This window comes from Triticum urartu, chromosome 6A (genome assembly GCF_056163025.1).
Source record: "Triticum urartu cultivar PI428250 chromosome 6A, HENAU_Tu73, whole genome shotgun sequence".
Lineage (NCBI taxonomy): Eukaryota > Viridiplantae > Streptophyta > Magnoliopsida > Poales > Poaceae > Triticum > Triticum urartu.
Window position 1 is genome coordinate 113,387,311 of NC_141878.1, and position 17,949 is coordinate 113,405,259.

The 17,949-nt window shown below is 45.6% G+C and overlaps 1 protein-coding gene across 1 annotated transcript; it reads right to left on the reverse strand.

Moving 5' to 3' along the window:
- Window positions 1-8,556: 8,556 nt before the first annotated feature.
- Window positions 8,557-10,131, reverse strand: LOC125515453 (uncharacterized). The gene has a single exon (XM_048680920.2). It carries the CDS (start codon window positions 10,066-10,068, stop codon window positions 8,830-8,832), a length of 1,239 nt encoding a protein of 412 aa, XP_048536877.2. The 5' UTR covers window positions 10,069-10,131; the 3' UTR covers window positions 8,557-8,829.
- Between the last annotated feature and the right edge of the window lie 7,818 nt (window positions 10,132-17,949).

The window sequence follows — 17,949 nt, forward strand, 5'->3', positions numbered from 1 at the left end:
GTTGCGTAGAATTTCTAGGATCAACCAAAATGCAAAATAAAATATGATATGCATGGTGATCTAATGTATAACATTCCAAATTGAAAATTTAGGATGTTACAAACCTACCCCCTTAAGATGAATCTCGCCCTCGAGATTCGGGTTGGCTAGAAAATAGGTGAGGGTGGTCCTTGAGCAAATCTTCCTCTCGTTACCAAGTGGTTTCATTCTCTGTGTGGTGGCTCCACTATACTTTGCAAAACTTGATAACCTTGCTGCGGGTGACTCAAGTGGCAAACTCGAGAATCTTAATTGGTTTTTCCTCGTATGTCAAATCGTTATCCAACTGAATAGTTTCTAAGGGCACTGTGTCTCTCAAAGGTATGTCAGCCATCTCCGTGTGACATTTCTTTAACTGAGAAACGTGGAACACATCATGAATTTCTGACAATCCTTCGGGCAATTCCAACTTGTAGGCCACTTCTCCCATACGCTCCAAAACTCGATATGGTCCTACAAATCGTGGTGCTAACTTCCCTTTAACTCCAAAACGCTTTGTTCCCCGAAGTGGAGATACTCGAAGATAAGCTCTATCCCCGACTTCGTAAACTGTCTCCTTACGTTTAGAATCTGCATAACTCTTCTGTCTGGACTGGGCTACCTTGAGCCTATCGCGAATCAACTTCACCTTCTGTTCAGACTCTTTAATCAAGTCAGGTCCAAACAACTAGCGGTCTCCAACTTCGTCCCATGACAACGGTGTCCTGCACCTCCTTCCGTACAAGGCTTCGAAAGGGGCCATCTTTAAAATGGTTTGATAACTGTTGTTGTAAGAGAACTCTGCATATGGCAAATTATCGTCCCAACTAGATCCATAATCTAGCGCACAAGCTTTCAGCATATCCTCCAAAATCTAATTAACTCTCTCGGTCTGTCCATCTGTCTGTGGATGAAAAGCGTACTGAATTCTAGCCTGGTACCCAAAGTTTCGTGCAACTGCTTCCAGAACTTTGAGGTAAACTGGGTTCCTCTATCTGATACGATACTCCTCGGAACTGCATGCAAACATACGATTCTGGTCATGTATATCTTTGCCAACTTAGCACTGGTATAAGTGGTCTTTACTGGGATGAAATGAGCTACTTTCGTCAATCGATCGACTACAACCTAAATCGAGTCATAGCCTGAACGAGTCCTAGGCAATCCCGTGATAAAATCCATGCCTAGCTTATCCCACTTCCATTCGGGTATCGGCAATGGTTGTAGCAATCCTGTTGGCTTCTGATGTTCTGCCTTTACTCTCTGACATACATCACAAACTGCTACATACTCTGCAATATCCTTCTTCATTCCGGTCCACCAGAAAATATCCTTCAAATCCAAATACATCTTGGTATTTCCTGGGTGAATTGAATACGGTGAATCGTGTGCCTCTTACAAAATCAACTTCCTGATCTCTGGGTCATTGGGCACGTAAACACGATCTTCAAACCATAGGGTGTCGTGATCATCCTCACGAAATCCTTTAGCTTTTCCTTTGTTCAGTTTCTCCTTTATAGCGGCAACCTCTTTGTCAGCTTTCTGGGCTTCCCTGATTCTATCCATCAAAGTTGACTGAATCTCCAATGCTGCTACATAGCCTCTCAGAACTATTTCCAAACATAGTTCACGAAGATTTTCTGCTAACTCCCTTGGTATTTTTCCCGTCATTAACGTATTTACATGGCTCTTACGGCTTAATGCGTCAGCTACTACATTAGCCTTTCCGGGGTGATAATGCAATTTCATATCATAATCCTTGATAAGCTCCAACCATCTCCTTTGTCTGAGATTCAACTCCTTCTGTGTGAAAATGTACTTCAAACTCTTATGATCCGTGTACACCTCACAATGATTTCCAATGAGGAAATGTCTCCATGTCTTCAATGCATGCACTACGGCTGCTAACTCCAAATCATGCGTGGCATAATTTAGCTCATGAGGCTTCAGTTGTCTTGAGGCGTATGAAACAACTCTCCCTTCCTGCATAAGCACTGCTCCAAGTCCTCGACGTGAAGCGTCGCAATACACCTCATAATCTTTGGTCTGGTCTGGCAAAATCAACACTGGTGAGGTAACCAAACGTTTCTTCAACTCCTGGAAACTAGCCTCACATTCCTCTGTCCATATGAACTTGGTATCTTTCTTCAAAAACTCCGTCATAGGCTTCGCAATCTTTGAGAAATTCTCAATAAATCTCCGGTAGTATCCTGCGAGTCCAAGAAAACTGCGGATCTCTTCAACTGTGGTTGGGGCTTCCCACTTGGTCACGGTTTCAACTTTAGCGGGATCTACTACTATACCTTCTCCAGATATAACATGTCCGAGGAATCCTACTTCCTTCAACCAAAACTCACATTTGCTGAACTTGGCATATAACTGATGTTCTTTGAGCTTTCCAAGTACCAAACGCAAATGCTCCTTATGCTCCTCTTCATTCTTCGAATAAACCAGGATATCATCAATGAACACTACGACGAACTTATCCAAGAGCTCCATAAACACTTTGTTCATCATGTTCATAAAATAGGCAGGTGCATTAGTCAGACCAAATGACATAACGGTATACTCATACAGCCCATACCTGGTGGTAAAAGCTGTCTTCGGAATATCCTGTTCTCGAATCTTCAACTGGTGGTATCCTGATCGCTGATCGATCTTGGAAAATATCTTAGCTCCTTGCAATCAATCAAATAGATCATTGATCATTGGTAGTGGGTACTTGTTTTTGATCGTTACTTCATTCAATCATCGATAGTCAACAACCATCCTTAACGATCCATCCTTCTTCTCCACTAGTAGTACTGGCGATCCCCAAGGCGAAGAACTTGGGCGAATATATCCTTTATCCAGTAACTCCTTAATCTGCTTCTTAATTTCCATCAAATCCTTTGCTGGCATCCTGTATGGTCTCTTTGATATTGGCCCTGTGCCTGGCAATAGCTCAATCAGGAACTCAATATCTCTATCTGGTGGCATGCCTGGCAACTCTTCCGGAAATACATCGGGAAAATCCCTTACCACCGGTACTTCCTCCTGCACAACTCCTGTTAGGCAAGTTACTTGAGTCCTCTTTGGCACATGCCGAGATACATACTTGATCCTTCTCCCTTCTGGTGTGGTAAGCAAAATTGACTTACTAGCACACTCAATATTCCCTTCATACCTTGATAGCCAATCCATGCCTAATATCACATCCAATCCTTGAGATTCCAATACTATTAGGTCTGAGGGAAAAACATAGTTACCAATCCTTAATGGTAACCGATCACACCATAAACTAGCGACATACTCTGCTCCAGGCGAGGTTACTAACATGGATGACCTAAGGGCTTGGGTTGGTAGGTTATACTTATCCACAAATCCCCTTGATATGTATGAATGCGATGCACCAGTATCAAAAAGAACGAGTGCAGTAAATGACTTAACCAAAAACTTACCTATTACTGCATCGGGCTGAGCTTCAACCTCCTCCACACTAACGTGGTTCACCTGTCCCCTGTTGAAAGGGTTCGACCTCTTTCCATAACTTCCATTGCCATTTTGGCCTTCAGGACATTCATTGGCATAATGTCGTGTCTTCTGACACTTAAAACAAGTGACTTGGCTTAGGTCCTTCTTGGCTGGGGTTGATGGGTTGGTGCGGTTCTGGCCGTTGCTTCCTCCATTGCCATTACCATTCTTGGTGCCATTGTGATTGTGCGAGCTACCTCCTCCATGGGTATGCTGAAATGTCCTCCCGGTCTAGGGGTAAAACGTGGCTTCTGCTGAGCTCCTTAATTGTACTTCCCTTGTCCATACTTCCTCTTGCGATTTTCAATTTGCTGTTGCTTCCCTTCAATCATAAGAGCACGATCTACCAACTCCTAGTAGTTGCTGAAGGTGGCTACCATCAACTACATGCTCAACTCATCATTCAGTCCTTTCAGAAACTTCTCCTGCTTAGCTGCATCCGTAGCGACGTCATCTGGGGCATAACGTGCTAGCTTACTTAATTCCTCCACATACTGGCCAACTGTCCGTCCTCCTTGGCGCAAGTTGCGAAAATCTCGCTTCTTCATGGCCATAGCTCCTGCTGAAACATGGGCAGTACGGAAAGCCTGTTGAAACTGGTCCCATGTGACAGTGTCGACATGGAAAGTGGCTGTGAAATTCTCCCACCATGATGTTGCGGGTCCTTCAAGCTGATGTGCGGCAAACTTCACCTTCTCCGCATCTGTGCATCCTGCTGTGGTCAACTCCCTAGCTGTCTTGCGGAGCCAATCATCTGCTACTATCGGCTCGGTGCTACTGGAAAACACCGACGGATTCAGCCTAAGAAAACGGGCTAAGTGGTCAACAGGTGGTGGTGGTGGTGGTGGGTTGTTGTTGTTGTTCCCCTGATTCTGATTCTGGACTAGCAACTGCATCAATGTGTTCTGCTGCTGGATCAACTGGGTGAGCTCCGATGGAAAGGTAAATCCGGGGTCACGTCTTGGAGGCATCTGAGGGTTTAGAAAAGATGAGATATAAGAATAGAGGGGGTCTAAAGAGAAAACACTACCCATATGCACATGAGGCAAAACAAACAATTCACTTCAATCAATCAAACAAGGGCATACAATCGATCTAACTATCGCAAAAGTGCTCGGACTACTATATTTACATGGTGGACTACTACTACTGATGGGGTGGTCTACTAGAAATATTCTTCGGTTACAGACTCCATGATATCTGCTCCAGCTTTATCAACATAGTCATCATCGTACTATCTAGTTCCGAGTCGGTGCCGTCGATGATGATGTAGTCTTCCGGGCTAATCTCCTGGGGTTCTTCGTCTTCATCTACTGGCGTAGGGCCTCCCATAAATATTCCAATCTTCTTGATCAGGTCGTCATTCTTCTCCACCAATACTTCAATTTCCTCTTCATAATCTTCACGTGTAGCCTTGAGTTCTTCCTCCGGTTCCTTGATTCTAGTCTTAGCCTTCTTCAGATCTATCATGTCGGCGCACATCTAGTTCTCCTATCGTCGAATGTGCTGATTTAACTCCTGGATAAAAGTTGCAATTGATCTATCCTTCCGGGTGCTGATCATCTCCCAGTGCTCATCTCGGCGCCCACAAATCTGGTAAATAGTATCCTTAAGATCCTTGCGGTAGACTTCTCCAATGCGTCCCATGGCGATGTGAGCTGCCATGCTCTTTCCTAGACTCCAAGTAGGTGCATCAAAAGAAAACTCTATGGGCTCGGTGACTGGCATGAACGTCCTTCCTGGAACTTGAACTTGAATCATCCAGCGCTCTTCTTCAGGTAAAGTGGCGTTGTAAGTTCCCGTGAAGCTTGGTACTCCTATGTTCAGGTATCTAGTGACTTCCTTCAAGTGTCGTCCAAAGGATGTATCTTCATCCGGTTGCGTGAACTTGTTCCTTGCATCCGCCATCCTAAAGAGTAGAGAAGATGAGAAGTCAAAAAAGAAGAGAGTGGATAGTGATCTAGGTCTTTAGCTTAATGGTCGTGTCATACAATCAGCATGTGCTCTGATACCATCTCTGTAGCGACCAGACCTCAAACAGTCTGATCTCTGTGCTCCGGTGTCATTCCTGGATCAGTAATGCTGACACCACACAGTACTCGGAGGATTTATAGCAGAGTAGCAATCACACACTTATTACATCGAGTGTCTCAAAAGAGAACTTATTACAATTAATATGGCTTAAGGCCATCTAATAGCGATAACAGCGGAAGGCTTGGAAGATAAGTGAGTCCATCAACTCCAACGGCATCACTGAATATATAACCACGACCTAAAAACTCCTTAATCGTCGTTTGAAAAGTCTGCAACATTAACGTTGCAGCCCGAAAACGGGTCAGCACATGGAATATGCTGGCAAGGTAACACATAGAGAGTAATGGAATAAAATAGCTATACTATATGCATATTTGGCTGGTGGAAAGCTCTATGGTTACAGTTTTGCGTAAAGCCAATTTTTCCCTACTTCAAAGAAATAAAATTTAATTACTATCATGGTGGTTGTTAAACATTGAGAATGGTTGACAGCATTCTCAATCCCAATTAAGCATCATCGTTAAACATAACCCAACAAAATTAATTTAGAGTAACATATTGAGATTCACATGAAAATCCAAGTACTAGATACTCAAAACGTCCATAACCGGGGACACGGCTAACCATGATTAGTTTATTACACTCTGCAGAGGTTTGCGCACTTTTCCCCACAAGACTCGATCGCCTCCGTTTGGTTTCTCGCACTACATGGTGTTTGAGAAGACGGATGACCAAGACATAGTCTTTCAGAAGTGCTAGCACCTTATGATCGGGTAGACCGTAACACCTACATCCCCTACATCTGCTAGTCTACCACTCTAAGAGTTCGCACAACTTAGTCAACTATGCTAGAGCCCATAATAGCTTGTGGCTGCACACGGAAGTTTCTAGTATGAATAGTCTCATGATCCCTTTGAGCCTGGGTGGCGGTCCATAAAAAAACAGGCAATCCTGGTCTACCCAGGTGCCTGGACAGGCAATCCTGCAATAACCAGGTACCTCAATCCACCCAGATGTGTGTTTAAGTGGCCACCTTAGATAAACCATTAATTAACAATCTCACATCTGTCATGGATATCACTCACCCAATCCACGTCTACTAGCATAGCATGGCATAAAAAGCAAACGTAGAAGTAACTCCCAAAGGTTTGATAATAAACAGGTAATAGGCACTACCTCATCTACTTCCCATCCCACAATTTAATTAGATCCTAATCATGCAATGTGTGAGGATTGATCTAATGCAATAAAACTGGGTAGTAGAAAAGGTATGATCAAAGTGTTACTTGCCTTGCTAATGATCCGCGAAACCTAACGATTCGAAGTAACAAGCGGCGCACTCCGGGTATTTTATCGCAGACAAACAAACAAGTATACAATAAGTACTCATCTAATGCACGGGTAAAACTCAAATAAGAGATCTAACCAGAAGGTTCAACTTAACAACTCCGGTTTGCAAAAAGAATCAGATTGAACGAAGCAACGAAAGTCAAACGGCGAAAGAAAACAACTTCGTTCTAGTAATCTGGATCTAGGGCAAATTTTACAGTAGCAAAATCTTGTTTAAGTTGATTGAACGGATAGCGGGTTTCGAGACGAAACTCTAGGCGCTTGAATCGCCTGATTCCGATAAACGAGCGAAAAGTTATACTAAAACTAAAATCGGATCAGGAATCGCGATCAGAAAAATCACGGATTTAATCCAAAAAAAAGAAAAACGACGAACGCTCACTAGAACGAACGAACTGACGAACGCTCACTATTTAAAGAAACCAGAAAAACCGAATCTAAAAAAACCGATGAAAAACCGACGATTTTTTCGAAAAAAACAGCGGCACGGAAAACGAGGCGGCGGCGACGGCGTCCGGCAGGCGGCGCGGCGGCGGAGTCGGCGGGGCGGCGCGGGGCGGCGGTGGCGGCGGGCAGGACGGTGGCGCGATGGGGCGGCGGCGGCTGCGGGGTGAGCGCGGCGGGGCTGGCTAGGGTTTGGCCCGGGGGGGCTGGGCCGGCTTTTATTGCCTAGTCGGGCCAGAGTCCTAGTCGGACACGGCCCGTTAGGTCGGTTCGTTTCTTTATTATTCCGCTCGGAAGAAAAATAAAAAGAAATACTAAACAAACTCCTAAAATTCCGAAACAAATTTTCACGGGCTTCCAAAATCAAGCCGCATAAGATGAACATTTATTTGTGACCTAAATGCAATTTTGAAAAACGCACATTTTTCCTAAATTCAAATAAAACACCGAAAAACTCCGAAATAAAATCTTATTTGATTTTATTATTAAATCCTCAATATTTCTTTATTTTGGGAAAGTCATTTTATTCCCTCTCTCATATTTTTGTAATAGAAATAATTGATGATAAAATAAATAAAATCAAACTATCCTATTCTCAAAATTTGAGAAAACTCAAATATGAAAATAACGAAATCTCCAACTCTCTCCGCGGGTCATTGAGTTGCGTAGAATTTCTAGGATCAACCAAAATGCAAAATAAAATATGATATGCATGGTGATCTAATGTATAAATTACAAATTGAAAATTTGGGATGTTACAATGGTTCACAAAATTCCAAAATGTTTTCCCCCTGAAAAGACTTATCAGTTCACAAAACAAAAAAAAATAGTAAATCCTTTGAACTAATATACTCGATTAAACGACAAAACAACATACACTCGTATAGAGCACATTTTGAATATCATCGAAGCATGCCTAAAAATGATTAAAATGCAAAGTTCTGTATTCCAAGTAGATAGATGGGGGTTTATTTCATATAATAAGGTGAATGAGAGGGAAAGCAAAACAAACAATCGAGTAATTAGCTAGTGAATTGAGACAATCCAAAATAAAATGAGTCCAACTGGCAACAAAACGAAAAATCAAATCAAAATGACAACTGTACCAATTTATTAGTGGAATCTCTGTCTCAAAGATGGTAGTGGAATGTAATACTTGAACAAGTTCAGAAATGCAACCAGTCGTATAGACTATAGAGCTGTAGGGTATTGCCACACATGCGGTACAGGAAAACATAGTCGTTAGTTCTAATGCTGGTCCTTCGGCATGATTGGCAAAAACACCTAATGATCAGTAAAACACAAGCAAGTATTTGACGAAACCTATAAATGTAGATAACCCAGTTTGCATGTGTCTAACACAGTAAGATAATAATGGACTTCTCTTTCTCATCTTCAGAATATCAATACTTGAACAATCCATACAGTGGACGATAGAACGAAACGTTATGATACCTTGCCAGCATATCGTCAAGCACCTTCTCCTTCAAGTAGAGGGCACAACTTATTATTTACCAAAGAGGGAGGCCATGGCATGATGTAGGGCCGGACATGGCTGTCACATCTCTTCTGAAAGAGCATGTCCAGCTTCGCCGTCTCCATGCATAAAGACAGGAACCACGAAGGAACATGAACATTATGGAACGTTTCACCAGTAGAGAAGTACACAAACCCATCAATAGTATCCACAATATGCAGCTCAACATCTTCTAGTGAGCCCCCAGTGGCCTCAACAATCGACTTTAACTCTAACTGAAACTTCTTCTCTAGCATCCATCTCTCGAAGCCGTCCTCATCAGCTCGCCAGAACCAAACATGGATACCAAAGTCAACTGGGCAAACGATACAAAGCCTCCCATCCTTGGCCTCCCCAGGCCACACAAGGTGAATTTTCCCTTCCAAGAATGGTGGCAGATTCATCCGAGAGAAATGTAGCGTTGCGGTGTTCAGCACGAGCAAGCCGGCTTCATTTGCTTGTATCCAATAGATGAACCCATTCACCATCGTGCCAACTTTAAGCCAGTGTTCGTCTTCAGGCAGTGGCTCCACAGCCTCAGACCACGGGAAGATCTGCCACTCCCTGCTATCTGACGAGAAGACGGCGGCGCGCGCCCGCGACTCGTCGTAACAGATAGTGACAAGGCGGAACGGCCCGTCGCCCTCTTCGGAGGCGAGGATGAAGCAATCGAGGTGCGAGGTAAGGCCGTGGCCGTCGTCGAAGAACTCGTCGGGCGTCGGAGGGACAAGATCCAGGGCCCCTGTGAGGGGGTTGTAGGCGGCGAACTGCCCCGTCCTTCCGTTGCAGAGGAGCACGTGGCCTCCCCGGCAGTCGCACACGAACCACCCAGGGGAGGCGTCGTCGTCGTCGGGGAGGCGGGTGAAGAAGAAATCGGCGCCGCGGACGGCGGCTGCGAGGTCAGGGTCGGAGCGGCGGCGGACGGGGGCGAAGGCAGGGATGGCGGGGCCGTCGAGGTCGAAGAAGAAGCCGAGGAGAGGGGGTGGGTGGGCCGCGCGGAAGCTGCGGCGGAAGACGGGGGACGAGCGGACGGCGCTGAGGAAGGTGCGGCAGCTGAGGGCGGCGCGGACGAGGCTCGGGAGGGAGGGGAGGCGGAGGAAGATTTCGCGGAGGAGATCGTCGCCGAGATCGATTACGCTGGTGGGAGCAGGCGGCGGCGGCGATGGAGATGGCGACGATTGCTCGGAGGCCATGGCTTTGCACGGAATTCCGACTTGCACTGCCGCGGAAGGAGAGTGCTCAGGTAGGACCCACTAGTCTGTCTCTCTGGATCCACTGGGTAAAAGAACTGTAGAGTTTCCCTGCAGAAAGGGCGCGGCCGGGGTGTGCACCGCCAAACCAGGCCGAATAGCCGGTCCAGGCGTGGCGGCCCGATAGCCCGCGTGCCCGGCCAGTGGTGGGCCTAGCCCAGCACGTATACAATCGGGTCGTGCCGGCACGTGGCCCGTCTAGAGCCGTGAGACAGGCCCAAAACAGTCTAAAATCAGGCGGGCTGATGAGCTAAACGTATCGGTGGGCTGCTCTGTTTCCTTGTTGTGTCGTGCATGGCCAGAGCACAAATGCAAAGAGCGTAAGAGGTGCTAATCACTAATTAAAAAGCATTCATTTCTTTAAAAAAACTAATTAAAGAGCACTTCTTGCAAAGGTCACTACCACTTTCCAATAATTATTCAGTGTGGCACTTGTCGTAATCTTGAAGTTTTTTTTTTACAAATTTGTTTATTCAAAATGTTTTACCTCTTTTTCTGCAAAAAAAATGTTCTACCTCTTAAACCGTGGCCTATAAGCTAACATGTGGTGCATTGCAGCTTCCTTCACAAACTTTGGATTACTTAATGCACAATGGCAAAACGGGATGAAGAAAGTGCAAATCTGGGGGTTGCATTCTTCTAAAAGTATCATATCTTCTTTTCTTAGGGAGAAAGCAGAAACCAGAAACGAGTGGAGGTTCGATCTCTCACCCAAAGCAACCGGAGCTGGTGGAATCTTCCCCTATAGACTCTGAAAAATCATCGTGTACCTTTTCCCTATAGACTACGAAAAAGGTGGCATTTGACATCTAAAGTTTCACCACCCCTACTACTGCCCAAAATCCTGCCTTGGTGAGCTCTCCCCAAGGTGACACCGAAGGTCTACCTCCTTTCGTGCGCCTCTCGCGTTCCCTTGACCTGATGCATCTGTTTAAAAGTAAATGGTAGGGTCAAATCAGGCAAAGCCATAACAAGAGCAGTGACCAGACAATTCTTCAATGTTGTGAAGGCCTCAACAAATATGCCCCCAATCACGCTGCCTATGTGAACAAATTATAAAACTTTGCATAAGCAGCTTAATTAAGTAGAAAAACCTAATCGATAGCCTACTATTTATACTTGTCTTTATCTTTTTTGCTATGCTATGGAGCTCTTTGATGGTCTATCTTCGCACCTGGCGCTTCTGGCGCTTTTTTCCTTCCACCTTCCTCTTGTACTCGACTCTTCCCCGATCACTCCCCGAAAACGGCAGCAGTGACCATAGTAGCTGCATGAATCAAAGCAGATACTGGAGTGGGACCCTCCATTGCATCGGGTAACCAGAGCTAGCGCAATTGGGATTTAGAGTCCCATGCGTGAAACTAAAGAGGATTTTCAGTCCTATGCTCTACCAGCCAGAACCTAGAAGGACACTTCACACCCGATTTGACACAGCTAGACTGGAGACTACTTGAACAGATGAAATGGAAGGAAGAAATGAAAGTTCGATCTACCAACATAGAGTCCGCCCCTCCCAGGAAGAAGAAATTTGCTACTTTGGCTCATCAATTGGTAAGTCTGTCTATGAAGTTCAGTGCCCAGAGGTATGACCTCGGGAAGAAACAAAGATCGGGCGGGGAAAACGGGGTTCGAACCCGCGACTTCTGGCGTGACAGACCAGCAGCCAAATCTTGAACTCTTTTTACTGTTGAATTCCTCGAGTCGAGCTCTTCTAAATTAGATCTCATGTTGATAGATTTTAATGATTTTTTTTCAAAAAAACAAACGAAAAAATCAAACCGGGACCACGATTTTTTTCCTTCTGAAAGAGGCATAACTGTGCCTCTCACGGAAGCAAATCCGTGCCTCCACGAGAAGTAAACCGATGCCTCTCCCAGAAAGAAAAAAAGTTTTCGAGAGGCACGGCCGTGCCTCTCACGGAAGCAAAATCGTGCCTCTCGTGGTAGGAAAAAAAAACAAAACATATTTTTTCCATTTTCGTGAGGCACGGTTATGCCTCTCGCGAAAGAAAAAGAAAAAAGAAAATTCCTTTTTTGTTCGTTTCCGAGTTCCTCTCGCGGAAGCAAATCCGGACATCTCGCGCAAGGAAAAAGAAAAAAGGAAATGTGCTTTTTCCCGTTTTCGAGAGGCACGGTTGTGCCTCTCGCGGAAGCAAATTCGTGCCTCTCGCGGAAGCAAATCGTCCCTCTCGCGGTAGGAAAAAAAATAAGAACACGTTTTTTTTCGTTTCCAAGAGGCACGGTGCCTCTCTCGGTCGAAAAAAGGAAACACGTTTTTTTGCGCAAAATGTTTTTTTTGAATTTTTTCCTCCACACGTAAGAAAGACCGATGGAAAACCGAAAAGCCAAAAAAACAAAAAAACAACAACTAAAAAGCCAAAAATGTGTGCAGGAAAATGAAAAAAATTCGAAGGGAGCACCCATAGCGTAGCACGTGACGGCTAAGAGCGTGCCAAGTCAGCCCATCCAAATTGACCCTTGGAAGGCTGTTTGGCCCCACATGACAAGAGCTCAATTCTTCGAAAATGCCAAATGAAGGACGAGCTCTATGGAGACTGATTTTTGAAAAATCCTAAATTCATATTTTGCGTTTCATTTTTAAAAAAGGTACACATATACCCCAAGATATGTACGTCAAAGGCGAGCTACACCAAAAAATGTGGCTTTTCACCACAATACCATATTCATTCTCCAAGCCCCTTGAATTTTGTTTCATTTTGTGCAGCTCTCAATTCAATGACGCACCCGAGCTGAAAATAATTTAGAAAAAAAATCCAAAAAGTCTGAAACTTTCTCGGAACAAGTATTGTTAGTGTATTACTCCCACGACAATGCATAGGAGCTCTCAGGGTGTCATGCACCCTATTTGAACAGTAAAATTTTAAAAAAATACTAGAAAAAATATATTAAAAACTGATCTGTTGGAGTATCAAACCTGGTCGTTAATTCTACCGGCATACGAAGTTTGGCGAAGAAATGACATCTGTGGTATTCTTAGTGAAGAAAATATAGTCTGACCTATTTCATTCAAACCTTTTTTATATAATCGAAATTTCTGTCTTTGCTGAGAATACCACAGATGCCATTTCTTCACGAAACTTCACGTGGGAGTAGAATGGTCGATCAAGTTTGATACCCTGAAATCTCATATATATTTTTCCTAGTATCTTCTTTGATTTTACTATTCATATAGGGTGCATGGCACCCCAGAGCTCCTAATCCGTGTCCATTACTCCCATGTATAGTTTTGCGACAAAATGACTTTCATGGTATTCAAAACGAATAAAAACAAAACTAATACTATATTAAGCTTGCTACTATTCGCATAGTTTATACTTGCAATTTTGTCTTTTTTGCCAACAATACCTTTCTTTTGCGAAATGAGGCAAGTGTTATATTTATGTCGAATATATTGTGTACGCAAGGGGTTACGTGGACTTGGAGTTGTAATTGATGTGGTTGGGTATGAGTTGTATAGGAGTCGGACACTTGTATCCTAGGCCTCTTATATACGGAGGGGCACCACACGTTGTAACCCATGACGACTTGATAGCAACAGGTACGCGGGGGAGCCGACGGCTTGTGCCGGCGCCCGGGCGGCCGGTGTTGCGGTATCTTGGGGAGGAGCACCCCTAGTCATGCCCCGGGGATGTAGCCATATCGGTGAACCTCGTTAGCAAATATCGTGCCTCGGTGTGTCGTCTATGATCTTACATTAGCGTTTTATTCTAACAAGTGGTATCATGAGCAAGGTTGCGAGAAGGCTATGCGGAAGATCATCCGGAGGTACGAGGATCATGCTCGACAGGTGCCATGGAACGTCCGATTGGCGCAAGGTGGAGCATGGCGGCGATCGCGGAGGCGGTCGGTGGTGTCGGACACTTCAGGCAGGAGGCCTGGACCATTCGATGGGCTGCGGCCGGTAAGGATCGGCTAGACGTGGCGATCGGACCGGTGTAGTGGCTGTTGAAGACATCGCGGAGGCGACGGATTCGGCTCACGATCAGACCGGCGACCAGACGTGGGGGACGGCCGGATAGATCGGAGTGTGAGAGCATCGAGACGATGCGCTCGGTGTTGTACAAGGGCAACGACGCGGCACTACGGACGGATTGTGTTGGCGACGCAGATGGCCAGGGTACGGCACGGCTCGTGCACAGATGATGCGCGAGGTGGCGTCTGTTTCAGCAGGGTTGGCGTACGGTGTGCGCGCGACAGGGCAAGTTACAGATCGCTGGCGAAGAACCAAGATCAGAGACGGAGCTGTCGTCGTATACGGCGGCGATCTTTTCAGAGGCAAACGGAATCGAGAAGGTCAGGCTTTTGGTTGCGGCGCTGCGTACGCGAGACGGCGCACGGAGCCACGGACGCGTGTGGTAGTCGGTCTCGGAAACAGCGGACGTACAGGCAAAAGGCAAAGGATCAGCGGGTCTACTCGGATAAGGTGTAGCAAAAGAAACGAAATCGTACTGGCGCAGGAGTCCAGGGGATTAACGAGTACGCGGCCAGTCGATACAACGTGTACGTGCGTGTGGATGTTTTGGTCCAGGGACAAGCCTACCGCTGGTTATATTAAAAATAATAAAAAAGGAAGGTGACATGTGCATGCAAACTGGGTCCGTGTGAGACTTGTTTGGTGAGGTCCTAGCAAAATTATGACAGGACTTGGGTTTCCGTGTACGAGAAGAAAAGATAACGCTCGGGTGATCAGCGGTAATAAAAGGCTGGCGACGCGAAGCAGCGAAGGGCACAGTATTCAATCTGCGAGTTTAGAAAAAAAGGTGGAGCAGTCAAGTTTCTGCACAGAGCAAGTTGATCTGCGCGTTTTGGCGACAGGTTCCACAGGAATTTTCTGAAGGGCGGACAGGGACGTTGTGCTGGTTGTATTTCTTGGTAGATCGCGGACTGCGGCGTGGCTTCAGATGAGGAATACGGGATCAGTGATCTTTTTCGTGAGGAAGTCACAGAGGAAAAGGGCGGTAAGACCGGCAGCAGCAGGTCGGTAGATCGCGGCTCGGCATGGCATCGGGATTCACCAGGTTTGATTTGGAGAAATTCGATGGTATGGGTAACTTCGGTCTATGGCAAACAAAAGTCAAGGATATTCTGGCGCAGCAGGGAATCTTGAAGGGTTTGCAGGAGATGAAGCTGGCCAAGGTTGACAACGATGTGTGGGAGGATATGCAAGTGCAGGCGGCCGCTACCATACGGCTTTGTCTTGCGGATCAGGTCATGTATCATGTCATGGACGAAGATTCTTCTAAGGGAATTTAGGACAAGTTGACAAATCGTTATATGTCCAAGTCAGCGACCAATAAGCTGTATTTGAAGCAAAAGTTCTATGGGTTGAAGATACAGGAGGGATCGGATCTTGTAGAGCATGTGAATGCCTTTAATCAGTTGGTCACGGATCTAGCGCGTCTGGATGTGAAGATTGATGCTGAGGATAAGGCGCTACTTCTTCTTGTTTCGTTGCCACCGTCCTATGAGCATTTGGTCATTACATTGACACATGGAAAGACAACCGTCAATAATGAGAAAGTCACTGCAGCGTTGCTTGGGCATGAGTTGAGGAAGCAAAAGAATGCTACAGAGGAGAGTACTCAAGGTTTGGGGTTGGTAGTTAAAGGTTATCAGCTCAGGAAGGGACAAGAGGCAGAGAAGAAAAGGAAAAAAAAGGTGCAGTGCTACAGGTGCAAGGATTGGGGACATATAAAGAGGGAATGCCCAGAACTGAAGGGTGGGGCAAGTGCTAATGCAGCTACTCATGGTGATGGCTTGGACAGTGATAGTGATGTTCTCGTTGTATCAAACAGGCGGTCAACAAAAACTGAAGCGTGGATGTTGGATTCAGCTTGCTCTTTTCATGCGACGCCCAACAGGGAGTGGTTCTCTTCGTACAAGTCTGGTGAGTTTGGTTTAGCCTATGTGGGCGATGACGCATGTTATCGTGTTGCTGGAGTAGGTGACATCAAAATCAAGATGTTTGACGGAGTTGAGTGGATGCTTCGGGGAGTCAAGCATGTGCCAGGGTTAAGGAAGAATCTAATTTCGCTTGGTGTTCTTCATGATGGTGGTATGGAATTCCGTTCTGATCGGGATAAGAGGACCATGAAAATCATGGAAGATGGGGTGATCGTGATGATAGGAGAGAGGACGGCTTCACATCTTTACAAGTTGCAAGGAAGCACTATTACACGTGGAGCCATGGAGAGTGGAGCTGCAGGAGTAGCAGTGAAGTCCCACGGTGGCGGCGGGTCTGGACCGCTAGGTAGCTCTCAGTAAGCTAAAAGGAGACAACTCAAGTCCGGAGTACATGGAGGTTTGAGCATGGATGACTTCTAGATGGTGGAGAATATTCGCCAAGGTGGAGTTTGTTATATTTGTGTCGAATATATTATGTATGCAAGGGGTTACGTGGACTTGGAGTTGTAATTGATGTGGTTGGGTATGAGTTGTGTAGGAGTCGGACACTTGTATCCTAGGCCTCTTATATACGGAGGGGCATCACACGTTGTAACCCATGACGACTTGATAGCAACAGGTACACGGGGAAGCCGACGGCTTGTGCCGGCGCCCTGGCGGCCGGTGTTGCGGTATCTTGGGGAGGAGCGCCCGTAGTCATACCCTGAGGATGTAGTCATATCGGTGAACCTCGTACAAATATCGTGCCTCGGTGTGTCATCTATGATTTTAGATTAGCGTTTTATTCTAACAGCAAGTTCCAAAAATCCCCACTGATCACGTACGTGTATATATATTTTTTAGAATTTTGGCCTCCGCCCTACTCTCAGTTCTCTTATTATTTTGGAAGCACCCGAACAACATAGTAATAAGAGTGTCCTGTTGGATTATGGATGGGCTTAGGCTCATATAAGACACTAATTCCTGGTTAATCTTGAGGCCCATGTATGAGATGGCAGGTGATGGGAAGTTTAGTCCCATCTTGCTAGTTGAGAAGAGTTGAGTGTCACAGCCACGATGCGGCTATATCTCCCACGTGTCGGAGCACGACTTAGAGGCATAACCGCATAGTAGGCACGTCGCAAGAGGGGTAATCTTTACACATCTCGTGTACTGAATAAGAAAGGGATAAAGAGTTGACTTACAATCGTCACTTCACACAATACATAAATATAGCATTACATCATCCAGAATACAACCAAGGTCCGACTATGAAACCAAATAAAGAAAGACAGCCCCTAATGCAAAAGATCCCCGATCGCCCCGACTGGGCTCCACTACTGATCAATAGGAAAACGAAACAACACAACGAACAAGATCTTCATCGAGCTCCCACTTGAGCTCAGCTGCGTCATCTGCACTGGTATCAACGACATCTGCAATTGGTTTGGAAGTATCTGTGAGCCACGAGGACTCAGCAATCCCACACCTGCGAGATCATGACTATTTAAGCTTATGGGTAGGAAAGGATAGTGAGGTGAAGCTGCAGCAAGCACTAAGCATATATGGTGGCTAACATACGCAAATAAGAGCGAGAAGAGAAGCAACGCAACGGTCATGAAGCTACAAGTGATCAAGAAGTGATCCTGAAAACTACTTACGTCCAAACATAACACAAGGAACCGTGTTCACTTCCCGGACTCCGTCGGAAAGAGACCATCATGGCTACACACCCGGTTGATGCATTTTAATTAAGTTAAGTGTCAAGTTCTCTACAACCGAATATTAACAAATTCCCATCTGCCCATAACTGCGGGCACGGCTTTCGAAAGTTCAAACCCTGCAGGGGTGTCCCAACTTAGCCCATCACAAGCTCTCACGGTCAACGAAGGATATTCCTTCTCCCAAGAAGACCCGATCA

What these genes read in the sequence shown, in the direction of transcription:
- LOC125515453 (XM_048680920.2), bottom strand. Translation starts at nt 10,068, where the DNA reads ATGGCCTCCGAGCAATCGTCGCCATCTCCATCGCCGCCGCCGCCTGCT.